We start from the raw sequence: 22116 nt of genomic DNA on the forward strand, positions 1-22116 counted from the left end.
TGTTATGTTCTTACTTATGCAGTCATTTGGGGCCTATTTTCAGTTATTATTTCATTTCATAAAATATCAAAAACAACACTTTTATGAAAAATTGTTGTAGTTTATTTAGAAAATAAAAACAGCTGCATAATTTCACCACACCCCCATCTTGACCGACATGATGTTTAAAAAAAAACACTTTGTTTTGGGATATCTAGTTTCAGCATCGCCCAGCTTCAGCAGTGCTGGACTTTTCATGACGCTCTCCGTCCACCTCTGTGTACCCGGGCTGCTGCCTCTGAAACTTCAGGGAAGGCCAGTAGCTCCTGCGTCTCTGGAAGACAAAGTGATGAAACCGTTAAAGCGATGTGGATATTGTCAGCCCCAACGCAGCCGGTGGTTGTTTTCAGCTCACCTGGATGAGGTGAAGCGGTGAAGCTGCAGGATGGCAGTGGATGAAAACAGCCACGAGTACCAAAGCCAAGAGTAAGACCAGAGCTGCCGCTATCCCAGCCACCACTGCTGTGTTCGAAAACCTTCTGGTCTTCATCGAGGAGCCTGTTTTCACATCCGCTGCTAAGATTAAAACAAGAGATTATAATCCGGTCCAACAGGGATTGAAGATAACGGTTCATAGAAGCAGGACTCACCGCTGCTGAATGTGTGAAGCTGAGTGTCATCTGAATAAAAAAAAAATTAAAATCAGAGTTTTAAATGTGTCCACTGAGCGTCAAAATAAAAGCTTGAATTCCTATGTTTTATGTAGTTTTAGGTATCAAACTACTCCTGTATACTTTGTGTTATTCATTCGGTCGTGCAGCAAAACGTTCGGCTCATTCAGGACATGGATGCTGTGACTTTTGTTTTTTGTAACTTTTACCCTTTTCCAAATATTTTATTATATTTACAAATACTTTCCATACAAACATTGTTTTCTTCAATCCATTCACAAACATCATTCTCTTTGAAATCTGCCCAAACAAACTGGCTGTTTTTGTCTTCTTCAGCTTGCATTCTGCTACTTTTAGCATCTAGCTAGCTTAGTTAGCATCTGGCTATGTTTAGCTTCCAAACAGCTTGTTGCTACTTATAACTTCTAGCTAGCTTTAGATGGTTTCAGCTATAATTGTGTATTGCTATTAGCTAGTCTTTTACTAATGTTAGCTTTTACCTTTTGTTACTTTTAGCAAAATGTTTGATACGTTTAACTTTTTGCTAAACTTTTGCTGCTTTAAATTAGTTTTAATACTCTTGTCATTTACTACGAATGCTAACATTACTACCTTTTTACCTTCTATCTAGCCTTTGACACTTTTAGCTAGCTTTTTGCAACCGTTTCATATACCCGTAACTCCTTTAGCTAGACTTTGGCTTCAGCTAGTCGCTTATTACTTCTTAGCATGCTCTTTTCTACCTTCATCTTCGAGCTAGCCATTTTGATACTTTCAGCATTTATTCAACTTTTGCTGTTTTTACGTTGTTGCTAGCATGTGCTTATTTTATCTTTAACTAGCTTTTTGCTACCTTTACTTTTAGCTAGCTTTTTGATACTTGCAGCTTTTGTTAAGCATCTGCTTCATCTAACTAGTGTTTTGTAACTTTTAGCATTCAGCTAGCATTTTGATAATTTTGGCTTATAATCTTTTGATATTATTTGTTAGCTTTTTGCTACTTTTGATTTTACTTTGATTTAGCTACTTTTATCTTTTAGATAACATTTTGCTATTCTTAATTAGCCTTTTGCTTTTTACTAGCTTTGTTGATACTTTCAGCTTGCTTTTAGCTTATTTAGCTTTAGCTTATCTTGCTGTTTTTAGCTAACATTTTGCTACTGTTATCTTTAAGCTAGTGTTTTTCTCCCGTTGGACTTTGGTTTGGGTTCTTTTAGCTTTAATAACCCTGTTTCAGCAGTTCATCTCTCAGCATTTACTCTGTGCTTTAGCTGTTTCTGTGGTCACCTCTGTCTTCTGCACCACATTCACAGCCGTTTCGTAGAGAAGTCGTCGATGTTGAATCTTCTGTCTCTGGTGCCGCAGAGAAGACGGTGAAGCCGCCGTCCCTGAAGTAATCCTCACAGGTTGCACCTTCGCTCTGCCAAATCACAGCAAGCGCAGAACAACACAATCTTTATAAAAAGTCGAACAAAGCTGTAAAATAATTACAATCTAAAGGTGTACCTCCTCTGAACAGGAATAATCCAACCATTCCTGCCTGTGTCGGTCCATGCCGTCTGAACACCTGAAACACCGCAGGTATTTAAAACGGGATTTAAAATGACCAGCGGTGCAGCGTGGACTTCGTCTCACCTCTGGAGAACGTTGCACCAACTGCAACCGTAGGTTTGGTTGGATGAGAGGCAGAGTTCACAGCTGTCGAGTAGCAGGCAGGCTGCACGGAGGCAGAAGAGCACAAATCTGTAGATATGTCCTTGTTTGGATGCTGATATCACCACGTTTAGGAAATAAAATAAGCGTACTAATGTCCTAAACACTCAGAGATTGGGTATTTAGTTACTTGGCAGTGGTGTGAGCTCTACAGCAGAATGACTGGTGATCTTTGTCACGTCGATCTCGACCCGATGGTATTCATGGATCGTCTGCTGAGCTGCGTCTAATCGAAGAAGGAAAAATTCACGTTCAGTGTTGCGTTCTCACGTTTCTTTAGATCCTTGAATAAACGAAAGCGGTGATCATCAGGAACCTGGTGACTGAGAAGAGGAAGACTTGACCACGAAGGCGTCTGACAAACCGACCTTCACTGGTTGTTCTGACCCGATCTCATCCAAAGGCAGCGGGATCTGGTGAGCAGAAAACAGAAAGTGGGCATTTTCCTCTGACGTGATGAGTGACGTGATCAGATTTTGACAGCAGAGGTGGTAGATTTGTCTCACGTCTCGGTAGCTGAATGTGATCCTTCCTGTTTTGTAAAGCGCAGCCTGAAATGTGAAGGCGCCCTTCGACTCTTTGCCTGGAAGCCTGACCCGCTCCCACTGGACCACAAAAACTTCCCCTAAAATCAGTCCGACCGTGAGAATACGTAACAGTGAAGTGTTGAAACGCCAAATGGTTTCGTACCGTTGTCCAGATACTGCACAGTAGACTCTTTTGAGTGACCGGGGTCAAAGTTGGCCATAAGTGGGGCGACGTACTGTGTGCTGGTCAGCATACGATGAGTAACGTCCCCCGTGAAGATAAATCCTGAAGACCACCAGATGAAGACATGAGTATGCCTTGTAAACAAATACAGGTCTATTCTCTGAGCATGTGCAGAAAAGATACCTCCTGTTGCTATGACGATCTGCCTCAGGTAATGTCCATAAAAAGGAAAGTCAAACGACATGGCGACTCTCTGAAAAGAAAAAACAGATGCAAACCATCACAGTGAGAGTTGAGGTGATGGGTTTAGGTCGTGTCCATATAGACATTTAAAAACAGGCTTTTGTTTGCAGTAAGGACCCAAATGCAGGAACAACGGGAACAAGTCCAGGAGCTCAACCAGAATCTTTAATCACGAAACCAAAACAAACGGGAACATTGGCAAAATGTAAGCAGGTAATCTGACAAAAACTGAGGACCAAGCAGTGAACCAGGTGGAACGTGTGTGCTGATTACTAATGAAACGCAGCTGGTATGTGAGGAGCTGGACACCAGAACGTCCAACCATCCAAGCATTATCTTCCACTTGTATCAGAGTCGAGTCGCAGGAGCAACAGTTTGAGCAGGGAGGTCCAGCTACCTCCTTCAGTTCTTGGGAGGACTCCAGAGCATTCCCAGACCAGCCGAGAGGCATACGATAGTCTCTGCAGTGTGTCCTGGATCTTCCCCAGGGTCTCCTCCCAGTTGGACATGCCCAAAACACATCCTGGACTCCAGGAAGACTCCAAACCCCCTCGATTGTATCAACAATCTTGGTCTTTTGGTCACTACATAGTTTGTGAGTGACAACAGGCCAGTAGACTGCTCGATAAACAGAGAGCTTCTCCGTACATTTCAGCTCCATCTTCACCACAATGGACCGGCACAGAGTCCACAATACTGAAGGAGCCACACCTATTGGTCTGTTGATCTCATGCTCCATTCTTCCTTCACTCATGAACAACTTGAGATACTAGAATTCCTCCACTTCAGGCCGCACCTCAGTCCCAACCCGGAGAGGGCAATCCACCCTTTTCTGACCGAGGACTATAACCTCAGATTTGGAGGTGCTGATCCTCATCCCAGCCCGCTCCAGTGAGAGCTGAAGATACCGGCACAATGACCCCAACAGGACCGCAACGTCCACAAATAGTAGACAGAATCCTGAGGTCACCAAACCGGACCCTTGGTTTCCACCCCCTGACATCACTGAAACAAGAACATCAAACGGCGATGATGGAACAAGAACATAAATAAAGAACCGGATCAGCGCACTTAATAATCTAAAGATAATAAAACCAAATGTTTTTGTTTTATTACTTCACAAAAAAAAAAGAACAAACACAAATCGTGACACAAAACTCTGATTTGTTCTATTTTTTGGCAACGTCTGTTTTAACTTAACTTGTTTTTGTGGGATTTGAGTTATTTGAAGTGACCAAAGTAAATTTTCAGATAAATATTTTTGAATTGACAGTGAAACCGTCCTCCACACTTTGGATAAACTGTATATTATATGTATGAATATGTGTGTGGGAGGGCGTGTAGCGCAGCGGCAGAGCATTTGACTGCAGATCAACAGCCCCCCCCCCCCCCCCCCAGTTCAACTCTGGGTGCCCCCTGAACCGAACATCTGTTTTAAAAGCCGTATGTAATGATTCCTGAGGTTAGGAAATATTCCCAAACACAAGCCAAATGAACATGATGTCAATTTATAAGTTTTCTGATCAAGAGTTTTTTTTAATTATTTAGAGCTCAAATTTTGGTGCTTCGTCTTCAGATCATCCAGATCTGCAGTCCAACACATTTAAGATAAAACATCATATTATATTCAATTAAAACAGTGGGGGGGGGGGGGGGGGGGCTCAGTGGTAGAGCAGATCAGCAGGTCCCCAGCTCAAATCTGGGTGCCCCCTTTAGCTTGAGCTCAGTGAGTCAATTATATTCTGAAGGAAGACATCTGTTGTCATGACCTTTAAATATAGATTAAGATTAAATGTTCATTTCTTGTGATTATGAAGAGGGAACAGCATAAAGAAAACATTTATTGTGATTGCAATGCAAAGTAATTAGATAGGAATTAGCTTTGTGCACAAACATACACAGTTTTATCAACGTGGAACATTAAAGAACATTTATCTCTTATGGTTCTGGGATCTTTTTTTAATCTTTAACATGTTAATACTAGCAGGAAGTTGCAATGAAAACAGAATATTTTTCTCAGAATGCTAATTTGAGACACTTTTGACTCCTTCGATGAACAAATCCTAGCAAGTTGTTAGGAGGCAGCTGGAACTCTTTTACCTGTAACCATATTTAAACGTGACTGATTAACTTTTGGAGTCAACCCAATTAAAGATGGCTGCCACAGCTAAGTGTCTTTAGAAAACACAAAACTGGCTATAGCTCAGTCACTTTTAGACCCCAAACTCGGAACGAAAGTAGCTGAGAGTGCAACAACTCACAATTATTTTAATTGTTTTAATTATTTTCCCAGCTGCAGCTTCATCGTTTCTCAGCATGATATGAGTTTAGTTTGAAACTCTGGCCTGATAGGCGGCAGGCGATGTGCACCCCTTAAAGGAATACTAGATTTAATTTTTTTAAAGATGTTTAGTTTTTAATCCAAGGAGAGATCTGAGAAAACTCAAAAAGAGGAAGTCTAGTTGCGCTGCGTTTCCCCTGATTCTGCAGCAGCAGTGAAGTGGACTGGTGACACTTACCACGGCTTGTTTGTATGAATTGGACAGGAGGCTGTGGACCCTGACTTGGCCGTGCCGGACGTCACTCATATCAAACCACAGGTCGTGGGTCCGCTGCTCTTCAGGGCCGAAGCTTCGCCACGTGTAGTACCTGTTGGAGTCCTATTTTCAGACAGAACAGAAGGAGGATCAGAAGGTTAAAAAAAAAACAAAAAAAAAACAGCTTAATCACCAAGAACATGTTGAAATCTAGGTTTGTGTTGTTCCAAGTCTGTGGGAAAGTTTCCAAAAGAGGGCACTGTTTGACTCCAACTAAAACAAACGCCAGGTTCCAAAGCGAAAAGACAAATGCTTCAAACATCTTGGGAAACCCTGCGGTGCAGCACTCACCACTACATGTGTCATGTCATTTGGCAGGGTGTTGATGGTGACTCCTCCGCCCCGAGAGGCCCTGCTCATCCTCCTCAAAGACGGTTTGTGGCCTCGGTCACCAGCATGTGACTGTGAGGTCACGCTGTGCAGGTCACCTGTGAGGAAAATGGGACACCAGTATCTTTTTTTTTTAATTAGTCTAGAATTGTATCAGATTATGAGTCTGCTGGTTTCAAACATTTCAAAAGGCAGTTTTACTGAAACTCTCTGATGTTTACAGCTGTGGTTTCAGACAGCCAGCCTTGTGAGAAATTAAAACCTTTTGAGTGTGTCTGCCTTGTCAGTTTGAGACATTGTTGAACGAAGACAAAAACATTTGTCCTGCTTTTAGAAACGACTTGTCAAACCCTACAATCAAAAGAAACCATATCTAGTAAGCAAACCAGGGTGGGTAGGCTTTGTTTTAAAGTTTTGTGTGTTTTAATTGATGGCTTGTCTCGGTTTCAAGCCACACATTTCTGGTTCCTGTTAGGTGTTTATTTTTCCACGAAGCTGTGATTTTTATTGCGCGTGGAAAATTCATGTCTGCTGTTATATTTGTACTGATTATTTGATCTAAACCTGAAGGCGTTGTTGTCCTCACACGACCTCGTCTTGATTTTGTTGTTCTAAATGCCCTCACTGAAATAAAATGAAAGTATAATTTCTCTTTAAAATAAAAAGTTAACCTGAAATACAGGGTGAATGATTAGTTCTCAGGAAATTAAGCTACCAACCAATGATTTTAACTATTGTTTACAGAAAATAACAAAAGCCCATACTGATATATTGATTAAATTTTGGTGTTTTTACAAAAAAAAAAAAAAAAAGCAATTGTGTAAAAAAAGGAAGATTTTGTACAACAACTCTATGAAAAAAAGAAAACAAATCAGTAACAGAATTAAATACAATAAGGATATCCTGCAAAACTTAGAAACAAATTTCATGAACTAAAAAAATATTTTTTTTTACAAATAAATTAATTAAAATATTGCCAATTTATTTATTCTGTCATTGTGCAACATTTTGTGACATAAATGTATATATTCTCATTTTTTAACACTAAAAGTTTAACAGTTTGTAATTTAGAGTTGTACTGAAATGTATAGATACACCTTTCCTCATTTAAAAGGCTTATTTTATGCGAACATTGTGTGGCAAAAACATTAAAAAAGAAAAATGTTCGCTTTTTTGACTGTACGGGACGCCGTAGTTACGTCACGACTAGCCTATATAAACTGGAGTCGGCGGCGCTATTGTTGTGCGGGGTGTTTCGTCTAACCCTATTCTGGGGCATCTTCCTGTTCTGAACGTTTGCTGTTTTGTTCCCTGGCTTTCAGCGAACTACAGGAGGGTCTGGAAGGCGCGCTGAGAGTATTTTACATGAATTAAATTGAAAAAAGCCAGGACAGTCTCCCCGTGGGGCTCAGCTCCCTGCGAGAAACGCCGTGAATGCATCGCCGTGGTCAGCCTGGCTGCCGCGAAGAGCTCGTCTCTGTTGCTCCGGGGTTTTCTAGCCGGGAATCCGAATCTGAGCAGACTAAAACCGAGCAAGGTGACCCTGTCGGGCCTGCAATGGTCCGGTTTGGCAACCGTGGCTCGAACATTTCCTGAAATTCTGATTTTATGTTAGTCGGTTTTTTTTTTTGCTGATTGTTCTGGTCATGCTAACGCTAGCTAGCTAACACGTTAACAACACCGGAAGTTGATGAAGCAGAAAAGGGAGATTTTGGCAAAGCTTTAAAAGTTCACTGTAGAGGGGAAAACATTGGATTTTAGTGTAACTAGCACAAATCTAATAAACGGATTCCAAACAGATGAAGTTAAAAAAACGATATATATGTGTGATGTAATATGTTTATAATAACTGGGACCATGTTTACACAATCACATTCCTTCACGTGCCACTTTTGTGTATGACAAAGAACCCTGAATCATATATATGTATATATATACATACACATATATATGTATATATATATATGTGTGTGTATGTATACGTACACACACATATATATATATATGTGTGTGTATGTATATACATATATACATACACACACACATATATATATATATATGTGTGTGTGCACAATGTAATGTTTGTAATAACTGGGACCATGTTTACACAATCACATTCCTTCACTTGCCACGTGTGTTTGACAAAGAACCTTGAATCCTATATATATATATATATATATATATATATATATATACAGTATACACATATAGCAAACCAGTTGACTGTTTCTTCATGATGTCCCAGCTGTGCATCTACAAAAACCAGGATATATTAAAGATAAAAATGCATTCAGTACTATAAAGATAGTGAAAACAAAGACACACTCCTTTGCATGCATACAGCAGCCTTAGTAATGTCTAATGAGACTAACCTGTATGAATGAAGGTTGAATGAAAAACGTCACAGTTTAAACGCCCAGCTAAGTGAAAGATGAAACATTTGATTTCTGACTTGTTCTCATGTCAGTCACATTTTAGCCTAATTCAGTTTATGTATATAGCACCAAATCACAACAAGTTGTCTCAGGGCCCTGCACAGAAACATTCACAAAACATAAAAATTCAGTTAACGTTAATTAAGGACAGTAGTGAGCTTTTGTGCTCATCATAACTCCCTCTCAGGTCGCTCGTTAACTCACCAGGGCAGTTCAACTTATAGTTCTTTCAACAAACTCTTGGCTGAAACCAATAAAATTACCAAAATAGAAAATAAAATTCCCAGTATTCTTTAAAGGAGGCATACCCGGTGTTATTCATGTCAGTTTTAAACTAAGGAATGACAAAGTGTTGCCAGTGAGAAGGTTGCTGGACCAAATCCTGGCCGGGGGCCTTTTTGCATGTTCTCTCTGCATACGTGGGTTTTCTCGGGGTACTCCGGTTTCCTCCCACAGATCAAAACACATGCATGTTAGGCTGAAATGTCCCTAGGCGAGAGTGAATGGTTGTCTTGTTTGTCTCTGTGTGTCCCTGTGATGGACATGGACCTGTCCAGTGTCACCCCACCTCTCGTACAGTGATAGCTGGATATGGACACCAGTGACTCCTTTGACCGGAAAGGAAGAAGCGGGTAAAGATAATGGATGGATTGACTAATTTGTTGTAGATGTCCATCCAGTGATCACTTTTTGAAGGTTTAGTTCTGTCCAGCGGTTCATTAGATGTTTTACATTTGATCCACCTGACAAGTTTTAGAACATCAACATTTATTTTCCCATCATGCACCTTAAAACAAGCTTTTGTTGGCAACATTTTAGCTGATGTTGCTGGTTCGATGCAAGCAGGCCAGCTGTTCCCAGTCTGACCTCTGCCAAACCTCCAGACTGTGCTGAGCTTTAAATGCCGCTTTGGATGCAGACTATTGTAACGCTAATTCATTTTCCAGTCGTCTCAGCTACAGTTTAAGAAGTTTCTGAAGGCACTAATGTCTTCTTCACCACGTACTGTATGTGGTGTGTGAAACATGTGTGTTACTGTTGAGGGGTGGGTCTGCGTCGTCGTGGCGTCTGCAAGAGGAAAAACAATGTCTACATGAAGTGGAGGTCTGTGCTGCAGCAGATCATTTGGCTCATAAAAGATGGGAGGAGTGCACAAACCTAAGGTTGGAGCTAAGATCTGCTGAGGTCACGGAGCAACATTAGGGCCGAAGATCAAGTTTAGACAAAAACAAAAGCCACTTTCAGCTCATCCTAATCTTTTACAAACACGCAGCTTTTTTTATACAGAAACATCTCTTTGTTTTGGATTTTTGTGTTTATTTGATTTTAGCTGTGCATATTTCAAAATGCTCAGCTCATTCAGGAGACGTGTGATGGTTTGTGCTTAACTTGTTAAATATTTATTCACCTTTATTTGCAGCTATTTACCTGATGGATATCTTAGTTCTTTTAATTAAATGTTCTTTTTAAAATGTACCTCATGTTGGCTCTGGTTTTGTCCTCTGACGCAATCTTTAGCTAGCTTTTTCGTTACTTTTACTTTTTAGCTAGACTTTTGCAACCTTAAGCTGTTGGCTAATTTTAGCTTTCAGCTAGCCTTTTTCTGCTTTTACATTTTGTTGGCCATTTGCTACTTGCAGCTAGCATTTTGATAGCTAATATCTTTCTATACTTTTTTTACCGTTCTGCTATTTTTTAGCTTTGAGCTACATTTTTGATACTTTTAACATTCTGTATAGCTTCTAGTTATCATTCAGCTTCTGTTAGCTAGACTTTTGAAATTTTTAGTAACTGTCACATTTTTTAGCTTTTAGCTAGTCTTCTGCTTTTAGCTAACCTTTTACTTCTTTTAGCAAGTTTTTTGCTACTTTAAGCTCTGCTACTTTTAGCTTTTAAATAGCATTATCTTCTTATAGCCACCATTCTCCTACTATAAGTTTTTAGCTAACCATTTACTACTTTTAGCTTATATACTGCTATTTTTATCTCTTAGCTAGACTTTTACTTTTAGCTATTCTGCTATATTTCCAGCTACCATTCTGCTTCTTTTTCTACTTATAGCCAGTGTTTTACTAGTTTGAGATTTGAGCCATTGTTTTCTTTTGAGCCCTGAGTTTTGAGGTAAACTTCAATGTGGTAGTAGCTGAGAGTCATCTCCAAGTTCCGAGCGTTAGCCGTTGGAGTCAACTCTGACGGCTTTTAGCAAAATATCTCATGAACCACTCTCTGGATTTTAACAACTCTTTGTGAAAGTAGTCACTGAAAGTACTGATTTGGAGTCAATTCAAAATGGCCGTCAAAGCTAACCACTCTAACACAACATATAAATGCCTGTGAATAAGTTAATTTAACAAACATTTAGCTAAAACATGATGTTTTAGTACCTGATGTGTGCTCATGTGTACTCCAAGACCCAACACAGTATATCCACTGAAGTCAGGTGTAACGTTTATGAAATTTGACGGCTACAACTTTATAATCCTCTGGATTATAAAAGTTAAAACGCCACCTGGTGAAGCGTTTACGTAAATGAGGTTTTGAGTAGAAAGTGTAAATGTTTCAAAGATGTTTGAGGCCGAGGATGATGTGGAAAAGACCAGGGAGGTTTTTTATTTCTGAAGCACGAGCGTTCAGAGGCTTTGGCCTCAAACCTGACCTCTGCACGCTCTTTTAGGAGTTACCAAACGTTAGCTTTTAGCTGTTTTTCTTTGTTTTTTCAGCGCGTGGTGAGCTGAGTGTGGTCAGAAAGGACGCACCCTTCCTGAGCAGTGGCTGGAGGAGTTGGCATCGCAAACATCACCCACAAGAAACGTTTAGTTTATGCAGCCGAAGTGATGCAAATCCCCGGTTGTTCCTCACCAAAATAGACTCTGCCTCATTCCTGTCTGGACTTGGGCTAAATTACAGATTTAACTCTGAATGCTGCAGAGGCTCGTGGCTCTGTCCTCAGTGTCCTGATTCTTATGATCTTATGCTCGGAGGATGTGTTGTTAATGACTCTCAGCTACTGACAAAGTGTGTTTTTGTGAGCTGATGTTGATTAGCTGTGGCAGCCGTCTCCAGTTGGGTTGACAGTCGTAGACCAGGTCCAGTGGTTCGTGAGACGTTTTGGTAACAGACATGTACAAGAACACTGCCGTCCGCCTTCGATAAATATGTTTTTAATTATTTTAGAGGAGTATGCATTCAGTGGATCCTAAAACGGTGCAGTTCAATCTTTGGCACTGATTAAAAAAAATAAACTTGGTCACGTTTTGTGAAGAAAACTGAAGAACTCTGCTTCGCTTATCTTCAGCTGAAGAAATCAACTCTCTGGACTTTAATTCTGCTTTTTCTTTATCTGAAGACGTAAATGATTGAAACAGTTCAGAGTTCCTCCCAGTGTTCACGGGTTTAAAGGAAGTTTTTTCACTTTTACTTTGTGCCAAACATGTTTTACAATCACAAGTCAAGCTTGAAATGTTTGCATTTTGAAAATACAGGTGTTTTCCATTCATTCATTCATTCATTCATTCATTCATGCAGGGTGAATGAATGAATGCTGAAGTTTGTTAAATAAGAAACTAAGTTGCTGAAACTAAAACGAGAAGAAAGGAAGATGGACGGGTAAAACTGAGCTTGTAAAAACAAAATGGAAGGTGTGATGAGCCGAACAAACAAAAAGTAACAAACTTTTAGCTAAAAGTAACAAACAGCTAGAACTAAAATTAGCTGGGCTAGCTTAAAGCAAAACATAACAAAAGGTCGGCTTTAAGCTATAAGTAGGAACAGGCTACCTAAAAGTTAAAAAGTACAACATTCCCTAAAACCTAGAAGGATCAAAATACTAATTAAATGTTACAAAAGCCAAAATATAGCTAAAAGCCAAAAGTACGAAAACTTTATTTTAATACTAAAAGTAGCAAAAGGCTACTTTAAAGCATCAAAAAGCTAATTAAAATGAGCAGCACAATAGATAAGAGTAGCAAACAGCTAGCGAAAAGCTAAAAGTAGCAATTGTTAGCTAAAAGGCAAAGGTAGCAAAAGATTAGCTGGAAGCTAAAAAAGGTAAAAGGCTATTTAAAGTACCATAAGGCTAATATAAAGTTGCAGAACGGTAGCTAATATAACAAACTGCTTGCAGAATTGTAAAAGTAGCAAAAAAAGACTAGTTAAAAGCTAAAAATAGTAAAAGGATAGCTAAAAAGAAAAAGCCGTAAAAAGCTATAAAAATCAAAGGAAGCAGAAGAATAGCTAAAAGGAGCAAATCGCTGGTTAAAAAAAAAAAAAAAAAAGCTAAAATTAACAAATGTCAGCTACAAGTAAGAAACGGTTAGCCAAAAGTGCCACAATGTAAGCTAAAATTAACAAAAGAAGACGTAAACAGAGATCCTGGTGCACGAGAACAACGTTTATGAAGGATTTAAAGAAATCTCAGTGTTTCTATGTAGAAAAAAGATTTGTAAACAAATTACAAGAATTTGAAAAGTATAAAAGTTACAGAAAAACTATAAAGTCACAGCATCCATCTCGTAAATGAGCCGATTGTTTTGACATATTAAAAACAGCACAAGGCGTTTAGAAGGCAACAATTGTACGAATAGCTGACTCAGCATTCAGACATCGAAACAACTGATGCTGGATTTAATCCACTAACAGTGATTTAATCTCACATTCGTTTAAATCTAACCAGACAGATGAACAAATTACTCAGCGAGGGAAAAAGGATCAAATCTGAGGCCGTTAGAAAGAAAACCTCTCATTTTCAGCTCTTTTTGTTTTCACAGTCTGGTTCAGATGATGTCAGCGACTCTCGCAGGACTCAAGTCGTTTTTCATAAAACTGGACTGTTTATGCGTCGAGTGCCAAAGCTGATAAGCTGATAAGTGAAAAGGAATGATGCTGGGTCAGAGCCGACCCACCTCCTCCTCCTCAGCTTGTTCTGCAGCAAACAGTTATCATTAGTCCCCATCACTGACAGCTTGTTTTTCACTTAAACCACAGAAAATATATTTAAAAATCCACTTATCCTGATTCTGTAAGCCTCCCTGACACAAAACAAAAACCTCTCATTAAAGAGAAGCAGAATTCAGTAACAAACCATCTTTTTTCCTGAAACTAAAAATGCAGCCCAATCTGTAGAAAAGCAGCTCTAATTTTAAACTGGCTCTTTGTGGGCTGCATAATTGTGGCTTTTTTATTTTTATTGTGCAACTTTTATTGTAAAGCAGTTCATTTAAACAGAAGAGGCATGGCGTGCCTGTGATCCTGTGGTTTAAAGCGTGTTAAAATAGAATAAACGGTGTCTGCATGAAAAATGTCCAATGCGTTATTTATTCATTGACGTTGTGATCTAAAGGGAAACAGGTGTGGGAGGGGGAAAGGATTTAAATAAACTGTGAAAGTGTTTAAAAAGTCAAGAAACAGCTTGAAAGATCTGTAACACATATCAGAGAAGAACCAAAGAACAAAAGCACTTAAATAATAAAAATATGGACTAAAAATACAAATACACTGGACTCACCTGTTTGATGCTGAACAGTCTGAGAGAAACAGAGAAGAAACAGGAACGAGTCGAGGAGCATGTTAACCTGCAAAAACACACAACAAGATTATAGTCTCCAGTCTTGTTTCCTCTCCTCTCTGCAAAAACAAACTTCCTCCTCCTTTCCACCCGGCGTTGTCTTTCTGCCTCACACCACCCAGTTTCTAACCCCTCTCTCCTCCTCCGGTCCTGGTTGTCATGGTGATGACAAAGACAAACGGATCAGCTGGGAAGGCTTACTCCTCTTATCACTGACAAGTGATTAGTGTTTAGAGTCAACCCAATTCAAGATGGCTGCCACACCCAACTGACTGAATCCACGGAACGTGCTGTAACTCTGCTAGCTTTACAGATATGGGCCTAAAATTTGGTGTGGTAGTAGCTGAGAGTCATCCCCAACACATACTGAGAGCGCTAACCGATTGCGCAAGACGTCTTCACAATTGACCATTATTACTCCGAGTTCACTTTGTCTGCCTGTTAGCAAAATATCTCATGAATCACTGGTGGGATTTTAATGAAACTTTTGGGAAATAACAATTAGATAAACTTTTACAGCTGGTTAAGTTTTGGAGTTGATCCAAGTCAAGATGGCCACCACAGCTCATCAACATTAGCCGACATAAAAAAGGCTGTAGCTCAGTCAGTTTTACAGATATGACTTGGAAACATGGTGTGGTAGTAGCTGAGAGTTGTTCACAACATATAAGTGCTGCTAACTGCGCAAGATGTTTAATTAAAATTAGAAATCATTGTTGGTAAAATATCTCGTGAACCACTGAAACTTTCAGGAAACGTTGTTTGGATGAACATTTAGAACGATTAGCTTTTAGAGGCAAAGCAACTTAAAATGACTCGTTGACACCATATTGGCTGTAACTCAGTCAGTCTTATAGATATTGAGCTAAATTTTGTGTTTATTCAGTAAAGCGGATTTGTTTCTTGCTCTGACGCAAGAAAAAGAAGAAGAAGCTTGAATTAAATCTGCAATTACCAGAGAGAAACCAGCTTTTGGATAAATAATGTAAATGTTCTGCCATTTAAAAGTCGATGTGTTTGGATCCTTGTGAGCTACACAAAAACACAGTTTATTCTGGATTATTTTACACGCAAGTGATGGGAACCCGAGTCAACAACCCACGTTTTATTCTGTAAGTGATTTTTGCAGTTCAAGGAATGCAAATGTCAAAGCTGAGCAATTATTCATGTAGGGAATTTCCTGTTGGTCTGTTTCCCAAATGTTTCCTTGATAAGCTGCAACAGAAGGTTAGCAGTTTTATGTCAGCGTTGATCATGAATACAAACAAACAAACATTTAATTGCATAAAGAATATGCACAGTTAAGTTATATTCGAGTTTTACTGTCACAATTTTATAGATTTTATGTCATTTGAGCCACAAGAGGTCAGTAAAATCTGCATTCAGCAGGTCTGTAGTTTTTACTTTACTTAGATTAGAAGACTTTCAGAGTCTTCACATATGAAGAATATCAAATATTTGTTGCCCTGGCATTTCAAATAAGTATACTTTATTGGCATTATGTTAAATCCCTGACATTTCCATAAAGAAGCAAGGAGCAAAATAGCAAAGTGTTACAGTTAGATGCTGTGATGTGCTTTTTTTTTGTAATAAAATAATTCAAAATAGCTGAAGATCTGGCCAAGGGAACCTAAACTAAGTTGAAATTAACACTGAAAATAAATTTATATTATGATGTCACTGATATATGTTGTGCTGCTGAAATAAAATAGAAGTTAGCTCTTGTTCGTTTGCCAAATTTTCTCTTTAACACAAGAAAAGTTTTAGGGAATTATATAGATTAGCTTTGTTTATCTTAGCTTAGCCTAGCCTAGCCTAGCTTAGCCTAGCTTAGCTTAGCCTAGCATAGGCTGCGTGTTGAGCAGAGTTCACCATAGAAAATAGACCCATACTGCCACCTACAGGACAAATTGATATCGGATTTCCGAAATAATCATTTATAGAAACGATCGTTGTCAGATTTAAGTCTTTCTCAAATAATACCAGATATTAATTCTATATCTAAAACTAAATTGTCCGCGTTTGTTTGATAAATCTACAAAAAGGGTCCTCACCTTCAGCAGAGCCGTGCGGGGGTATAGCTCAGTGGTAGAGCATTTGACTGCAGATCAAGAGGTCTCCGGTTCAAATCCGGATGCCCCCTGGTGTTTTATTTTTTTCTTTTTCATTTAAATGTTTGATCATTTAAATATTTGTTTTTAAACTCTGTTGTTTTTACGGCAGCGTTAGGAGCTAAAATGAGTTTGTTGTTGTGTCGCAGAGAAACAGCATTTTATTTTAAGACCAATTTTGTCATTCAATGTGTCGGATAAATGCGTGAGAACAAAATATGCTCCTTGGGGCAGACTGCAATAGCCTAAATAACCCTAAATCTATTAATAAATGCCTAAAATAATAATTAAAAAAAAACATAGAGCATAATTTAGAGGAACTGAATTATGAATTGTACAACTCGGAGGGAGTTGTTGACCTTCTGACAGAGAAGAAAGGAGGGAATAGTCCATGACCTGCATGTGTGAGGCCTGTTGCAATATTTTAAACTGAGGTTCTGGGTTTGTTGATATAAATGTCCTCTGGTGAAAAACGAGGTAGGCATTCTTCATTACTTGGTACTTCCATCCATTTTTTCTGCTTATCGGTGCTTGGTTTGTGGGTGCAACAGATTTAGGAGGAAAGCCCAAACATTTCTTTCCCCAGAGACCATCCCCTCAGCTCCTCCTGATGGGATCGAGACAGCCTTCCCAAGCCAGAGAGGATATATATTTCCTCTGTTGGGTTCTGGTTCTTCTCCTGGGTCTCCTCACAGTGGGAAATACCAAACCATTAGTGAGGGAGGCGCCCAGAAAACATCCTAATCGGATGCCTGAACCATCCTCAGGTGAGATCTTTTGACGTGGAGGAGCAGTGATCTTTACTCTGAGCTCCAACTGGATGACTCCTCACCCGACCACCATACAGAGGAAACTCATTCCAGCAGCTTGTATCCAGGATTTTGTTCCTTCAGTCATGGTCCTCACATCAGAACCCTAGGTGAGGGTTGGAACATAGATGAACTAATAAAACTGAGATATTTGCCTTTCGGTTCAGCTCACAACAGATCGGAGCAACTCTCTCATTACTGCTAATGAGGCTCTGGCCTTTAGATCCACCTCCATCCTAGCTGGTTGAGAGTCGCATGTGCAGGGCCTGAAGTCCACCATCATCTCTTTTGTCTTTGCCGCATTAATGCTGGGGTTGTTTGATTCATTCAGTAAGCTCCTCCACGTTCCCTCTAAACTTCTTGTTGTTTAAGATAAAACCAAAAACAGCAGCATCAATGCAAGGTTTATAATCTGAGATACACAGTAATCATACGTGAGCAGTAAGAGAATAATAAGAGTGGGCTCAGGACACATCCATGTGGGACGCCAGTGGTGAGAGTCGCTACATGATCATCATTCTCTTTATTTCACTTTGAACTTACTCACAAAACTCTTAATTGGCCCAGTTTGTTTTTGTAAACAAAGAATGTGACACTCATAATACACACTGATCAAAACTTGCAATAAAATATATTTATTTTAAAAATTGTACAATATATACACTTTAAACTGGACTCGTTGTCCTTAGCAGCTGTAGTACCATTCCTCATTCAGGAAATGGCTGAAATATACAAAAATACAACCAAAAAGCTTTCATTAAAAATATATATATACATAAATTTATATAAATTAAACATTTTCAGAACAAAACTGCTGTTGTTCACTGGCATAAAACAACAAAATCACATTTACCAGCAGTGCAGAGGGTCTGAGATCGAGATCACAGAATTTAGTTTTGTCTCAGTTATAGCTTAAACATTGTTGTTGGAAAACAAACAGTCTCGAGAAAAGGTGGAACACGAAAAGAGGTCGATTTGGTAAAAAAAAAAAAAAAAAAAAAAAAAAGTCGCTCTGACAGGAAATAACCGTCCAAGTTATTTGACACTTACCGCCATTTTTATAAATGACATTTTCTTGGAAGCAGCGAGAACTTGTCCCGATGCTAAATGGAATCTGGTATTTCTGGTCAGGTAGGATGTTTTGGCTACTTGTAGTGCATTTTAGCTGCAGGTTTAGCTGAGGTATAAGGAAAGCAGGAAACAAGTCTTTAAGAACAACACAACCCCGGAGGTGTGCTGAAACACTGAATCACACCGACAGCGAGGCCTCTCGGCTCCGTTGGATGAAGTTTGATCCCTCAGGGGGCGTCTCAGTTCGCCACGACCTTCGATCTCATCCAGTCCAGGCTGGCAGGAAGACTGCGGGAACAGAAAGGAAAGACGGGATGAGAAAGCTGCGCGCTGTGAAGCTTTTGTTTTCCGATGGGTTTGTGCTCACCCTTCTCCGGTTAGGGCGCAGCAGGCCTGAACGTGCCACGAGTGGGTCATGATGGAGTCCAGCGTCAGGCACTGGGAGATCTCCTTCGCCGTCATGGAGCCCTTCACGTCCTGTTTGTTGGCCAGAACGAGAACGGCTGCGTTCTGCAGGTCCTAGGTGGGAAAAAAAACCAGACGGAGCGAGTGTTACTTCTTACATCCACAAAGCTCACGTCCACAAGAAACTCTCAAATAAGAACTCCGGTGCTTCAAAGTAAATTGCTGTCTCAGTAGAACGGGTCATGGAAGGAAACCTCCTCGTTTTGTTGCGTCACGGGTTAGTTCACTCGCCTCACATTCATGACGCAGTGACTCACACTTGGGAGTGCGTCACGACGCCCGGGCCGCTTCGCGTAATCACAAAAGACTTTTACATCAAGGAAAAGTCTTCCCCGTGCAGCGCCCAGTTACTAAAGGCGTACGAAAGCAGCGTAACAAACACCGTGCGCTATTTATGAAACGGCGCACGTGGGGAGGCAGATTTTTGGTGTCGGGTAACGGCAAACACGTTCACACCTCATGCGCAAGCATCCGGTGCAGCTCGTCTTTGCTGACAGTCAGCCTCTCTCGATCCGTGCTGTCCACGACCAGAATGACGATCTGAAAGAGACGCGTCAGACACCTCTGAGCCCAGAACCAGTTTGTGTTTGGTCCAGTTAAAGAGCAGCGGTGATGGGAGGGAAGTACCTCGGTGTTGGAGTAGTACGAGTACCAGTCGGCCCGGAGACTCTCCTGTCCTCCGATGTCCCAAACCATGAAGTGTGTGTTTCGGACTGTGATCTCCTCAACGTTGCTGCCGATGGTGGGCGACGTGTGGACGGCCTCTTTCGTCAAACTGGGGGAGAAAACGCAAAAAAATTAGAGACAACTGCTCAAGTCTTTGATCAAATCCTGAAAAAGTTCCAACACTTACAACTGATAAAGGATGGTGGTCTTCCCAGCGTTGTCCAAACCCACAATGATGACTTTGTGCTCTGTTGGAAAGTCCAAAGTGTTCAAAAAACCTGCTGACTCCGCAGATGATGAGTTGTGTAACATTACTTCACAGAGATAAGACAAAGAGATGAGCAGACAATTCTCATGCCTGGGCCTCAAAATGAAGCTAAACTAAATTAAAACCCTCCCGTTAAAGAGATTATTTGATTCTGGATGATGTTACCCTAAGGCTTAAAGTAGCTGCGTTACAATAAAATAAATAAAAAAGCTTTAAGTGCCACAGAAACTGAAGCAGATTCTTACCTGCGTCTCCGAACACGGCCATCATTTTGGTGAGCAGGAAGCCCATGTTCAACAAGTGCGTGCCGAAAAACAAAAGGAAAACAGGAGAATAAATAAAGAAGGAGACAAACTTGAGTTTCTGTCAACAGCTGACTGAGAGGAAACTGCGCTTTAAGCCTTAAATACCGGGTTCCGCTCCGCTCGCGCACACAGGAAGGAGGCGCTTCGGAAAACACTCGATGGTTTACAGCGGAGACGCGTTCACGGATCGTGGGAAATATTATGACTCAAAGAGGTGCGGGACGACTGGCACGTTTGAGCCATCTGCAAGTTGATTTGCTCACCAAACTGAAACTCGAGCTGTTTGCATAAACAATAATCATATTTGAAGATTAATTTGAACAGTTTACTGTAAATTTCACAATAATTATTCGTTCAACCTTTATTTATACAGATTAGTCCCATTGAGCCTCGGGGACTCAATTACAAGAGACCTGAGTTTATAATCGACTAAATTTAGCCATCTAGGTTAAATAGATACATTTTCATAAACTGTAGCTAAAGTTAATCTGGTTTTGAATGTGCAGAGGACCAGATTCAACTTTTTTTTTTTTTTGCTTTTTCTACCTGGATTATTGCGCATGCATCGGGATATTTCTTTAAATTTGTTTTACCTTTGAACAAAATCTATAAATGAGTAAAATTCACTTTTAGGATAAGTAATGACTGGCTAAAAAAACCAAGAAAAGCTTTTAAATGTTTTTAGAAAAATCTGTTCCTTATATTAATCATTCTTATATTTTTTAAATATTACTGGGGATATTTATTATCCGTTTTGGATCACTGTTGTGAGTTTTTAACTAAAATAAAGTCTGTGTTAGCTTTTAAAATACGAAACTAAGCAAAACAGCAGAGCTCAAAGTTCACTGACGCCACGAAAATCGCCTGAACGGTTTGTTTCATAGCGGCAAATGAATAAAATTTAGGATTTCCGAGCTTTTTTGGAGTACCTGAATGTTGCCTTACGACAGCCGTGAACCGTTGACGGAGCTGGTTGCGTAGTGACGTTTCTCGGCTAAATATGGTCAAGGGAAGTGAAACTGTTTTCGTTCTCTTAGGGAACAGAAAGGAAAAACTTGGTGGCGTAAAATTACTGAAAAACACCGAGTACTTATACAGTACAGTACAGGTACTTCCCAGGAACTTACTGGACCCGTTCATCCGTGAAAGTTTATATGTTGCATTTACAGTATTTAAATTTCAAAACATGTTCTGCTCATTTTACCCTCTGTTTAACTCATATTACCCTCTGTTTAACTCATTTTACCCTCTGTTTAACTCATTTTAACCTCTGTTTAACTCATTTTACCCTCTGTTTAACTCATTTTACCCTCTGTTTAACTCATTTTACCCTCTGTTTAACTCATTTTACCCTCTGTTTAACTCATATTACCCTCTGTTTAACTCATTTTACCCTCTGTTTAACTCATTTTAACCTCTGTTTAACTCATTTTACCCTCTGTTTAACTCATTTTAACCTCTGTTTAACTCATTTTAACCTCTGTTCAACTCATTTTAACCTCTGTTCTGCTCATTTTAGCTTCTGTTCAGCTCATTTTAACCTCTGTTCAGCTCATTTTACCTTCTGTTTAACTCATTTAACCTCTGTTCAACTCATTTTACCCTCTGTTTAACTCATTTTAACCTCTGTTTAACTCATTTTAACCTCTGTTCAACTCATTTTAACCTCTGTTCTGCTCATTTTAGCTTCTGTTCAGCTCATTTTAACCTCTGTTCAGCTCATTTTACCTTCTGTTTAACTCATTTAACCTCTGTTCAACTCATTTTAGCTTCTGTTCAGCTCATTTGAGCCTCTGTTCAGCTCATTTTACCTTCTGTTTAACTCATTTAACCTCTGTTCAACTCATTTTAGCTTCTGTTCAGCTCATTTGAGCCTCTGTTCAGCTCATTTTAGCTTGTTTTAACTCATTTAACCTCTGTTCAACTCATTTTAGCTTCTGTTCAACTCATTTTAGCTTCTGTTCAGCTCATTTTACCCTGTTTAACTCATTTTAACCTCTGTTCTGCTCATTTTAGCTTCTGTTCAGCTCATTTTAACCTCTGTTCAGCTCATTTGAGCCTCTGTTCAGCTCATTTTAGCCCCTGTTCTGCTCATTTTAGCCCCTGTTCTGCTCATTTTAGCATCTGATCTGCTCATTTTAGCCTCAGTTCTGCTCACTTTAGCCTCTGATCTACTCAT

The 22116-nt window shown here is 39.7% G+C and overlaps 2 protein-coding genes and 1 non-coding gene across 3 annotated transcripts; 1 reads left to right on the forward strand and 2 right to left on the reverse strand.

The window, feature by feature from the left end:
• Positions 1 to 197: 197 nt before the first annotated feature.
• On the reverse strand, positions 198 to 6301 carry LOC119421883 (plexin domain-containing protein 1-like). The gene is made up of 13 exons (XM_037689249.1): positions 6206 to 6301; positions 5837 to 5977; positions 3258 to 3327; positions 3054 to 3176; positions 2870 to 2988; positions 2680 to 2776; positions 2494 to 2589; positions 2286 to 2367; positions 2157 to 2217; positions 1938 to 2070; positions 630 to 659; positions 395 to 552; positions 198 to 313 (listed from the first exon to the last, which is right to left on the reverse strand). The coding sequence occupies exons 1-13, from the start codon at positions 6272 to 6274 to the stop codon at positions 200 to 202; spliced, it is 1293 nt and encodes a 430-aa protein (XP_037545177.1). The 5' UTR covers positions 6275 to 6301; the 3' UTR covers positions 198 to 199.
• A 10012-nt stretch (positions 6302 to 16313) lies between these two features.
• On the forward strand, positions 16314 to 16385 carry trnac-gca. Its single transcript has one exon. It is a non-coding gene; the product is annotated as a tRNA-Cys (tRNA).
• Positions 16386 to 18149: 1764 nt separating this feature from the next.
• On the reverse strand, positions 18150 to 20084 carry arl5c (ADP-ribosylation factor-like 5C). The gene is made up of 6 exons (XM_037689256.1): positions 19878 to 20084; positions 19552 to 19612; positions 19326 to 19473; positions 19155 to 19238; positions 18601 to 18752; positions 18150 to 18521 (listed from the first exon to the last, which is right to left on the reverse strand). Exons 1-6 carry the CDS (start codon positions 19921 to 19923, stop codon positions 18473 to 18475), a joined length of 540 nt encoding a protein of 179 aa, XP_037545184.1. The 5' UTR covers positions 19924 to 20084; the 3' UTR covers positions 18150 to 18472.
• Between the last annotated feature and the right edge of the window lie 2032 nt (positions 20085 to 22116).

The sequence above is a fragment of the Nematolebias whitei genome, chromosome 15, assembly GCF_014905685.2.
Source record: "Nematolebias whitei isolate Nwh7 chromosome 15, NemWhi1, whole genome shotgun sequence".
In the NCBI taxonomy this organism is placed as follows: Eukaryota; Metazoa; Chordata; class Actinopteri; order Cyprinodontiformes; family Rivulidae; genus Nematolebias; species Nematolebias whitei.

Excerpts from the sequence above, each read along its gene's own strand:
- arl5c (XM_037689256.1), bottom strand. The coding sequence starts at position 19,923 with ATGGGCTTCCTGCTCACCAAAATGATGGCCGTGTTCGGAGACGCAG. Across the intron at positions 19,613-19,877 it reads GGCCGTGTTCGGAGACGCAG|AGCACAAAGTCATCATTGTG; the intron begins GTAAGAATCTGC and ends ACTTTCCAACAG. Across the intron at positions 18,753-19,154 it reads ACCGGATGCTTGCGCATGAG|GACCTGCAGAACGCAGCCGT; the intron begins GTGTGAACGTGT and ends TTTCCCACCTAG.
- LOC119421883 (XM_037689249.1), bottom strand. The coding sequence starts at position 6,274 with ATGAGCAGGGCCTCTCGGGGCGGAGGAGTCACCATCAACACCCTGCCA. Across the intron at positions 5,978-6,205 it reads ATGACATGACACATGTAGTG|GACTCCAACAGGTACTACAC; the intron begins GTGAGTGCTGCA and ends GTCTGAAAATAG. Across the intron at positions 2,368-2,493 it reads AGAGCTCACACCACTGCCAA|CCTGCCTGCTACTCGACAGC; the intron begins GTAACTAAATAC and ends GCCTCCGTGCAG.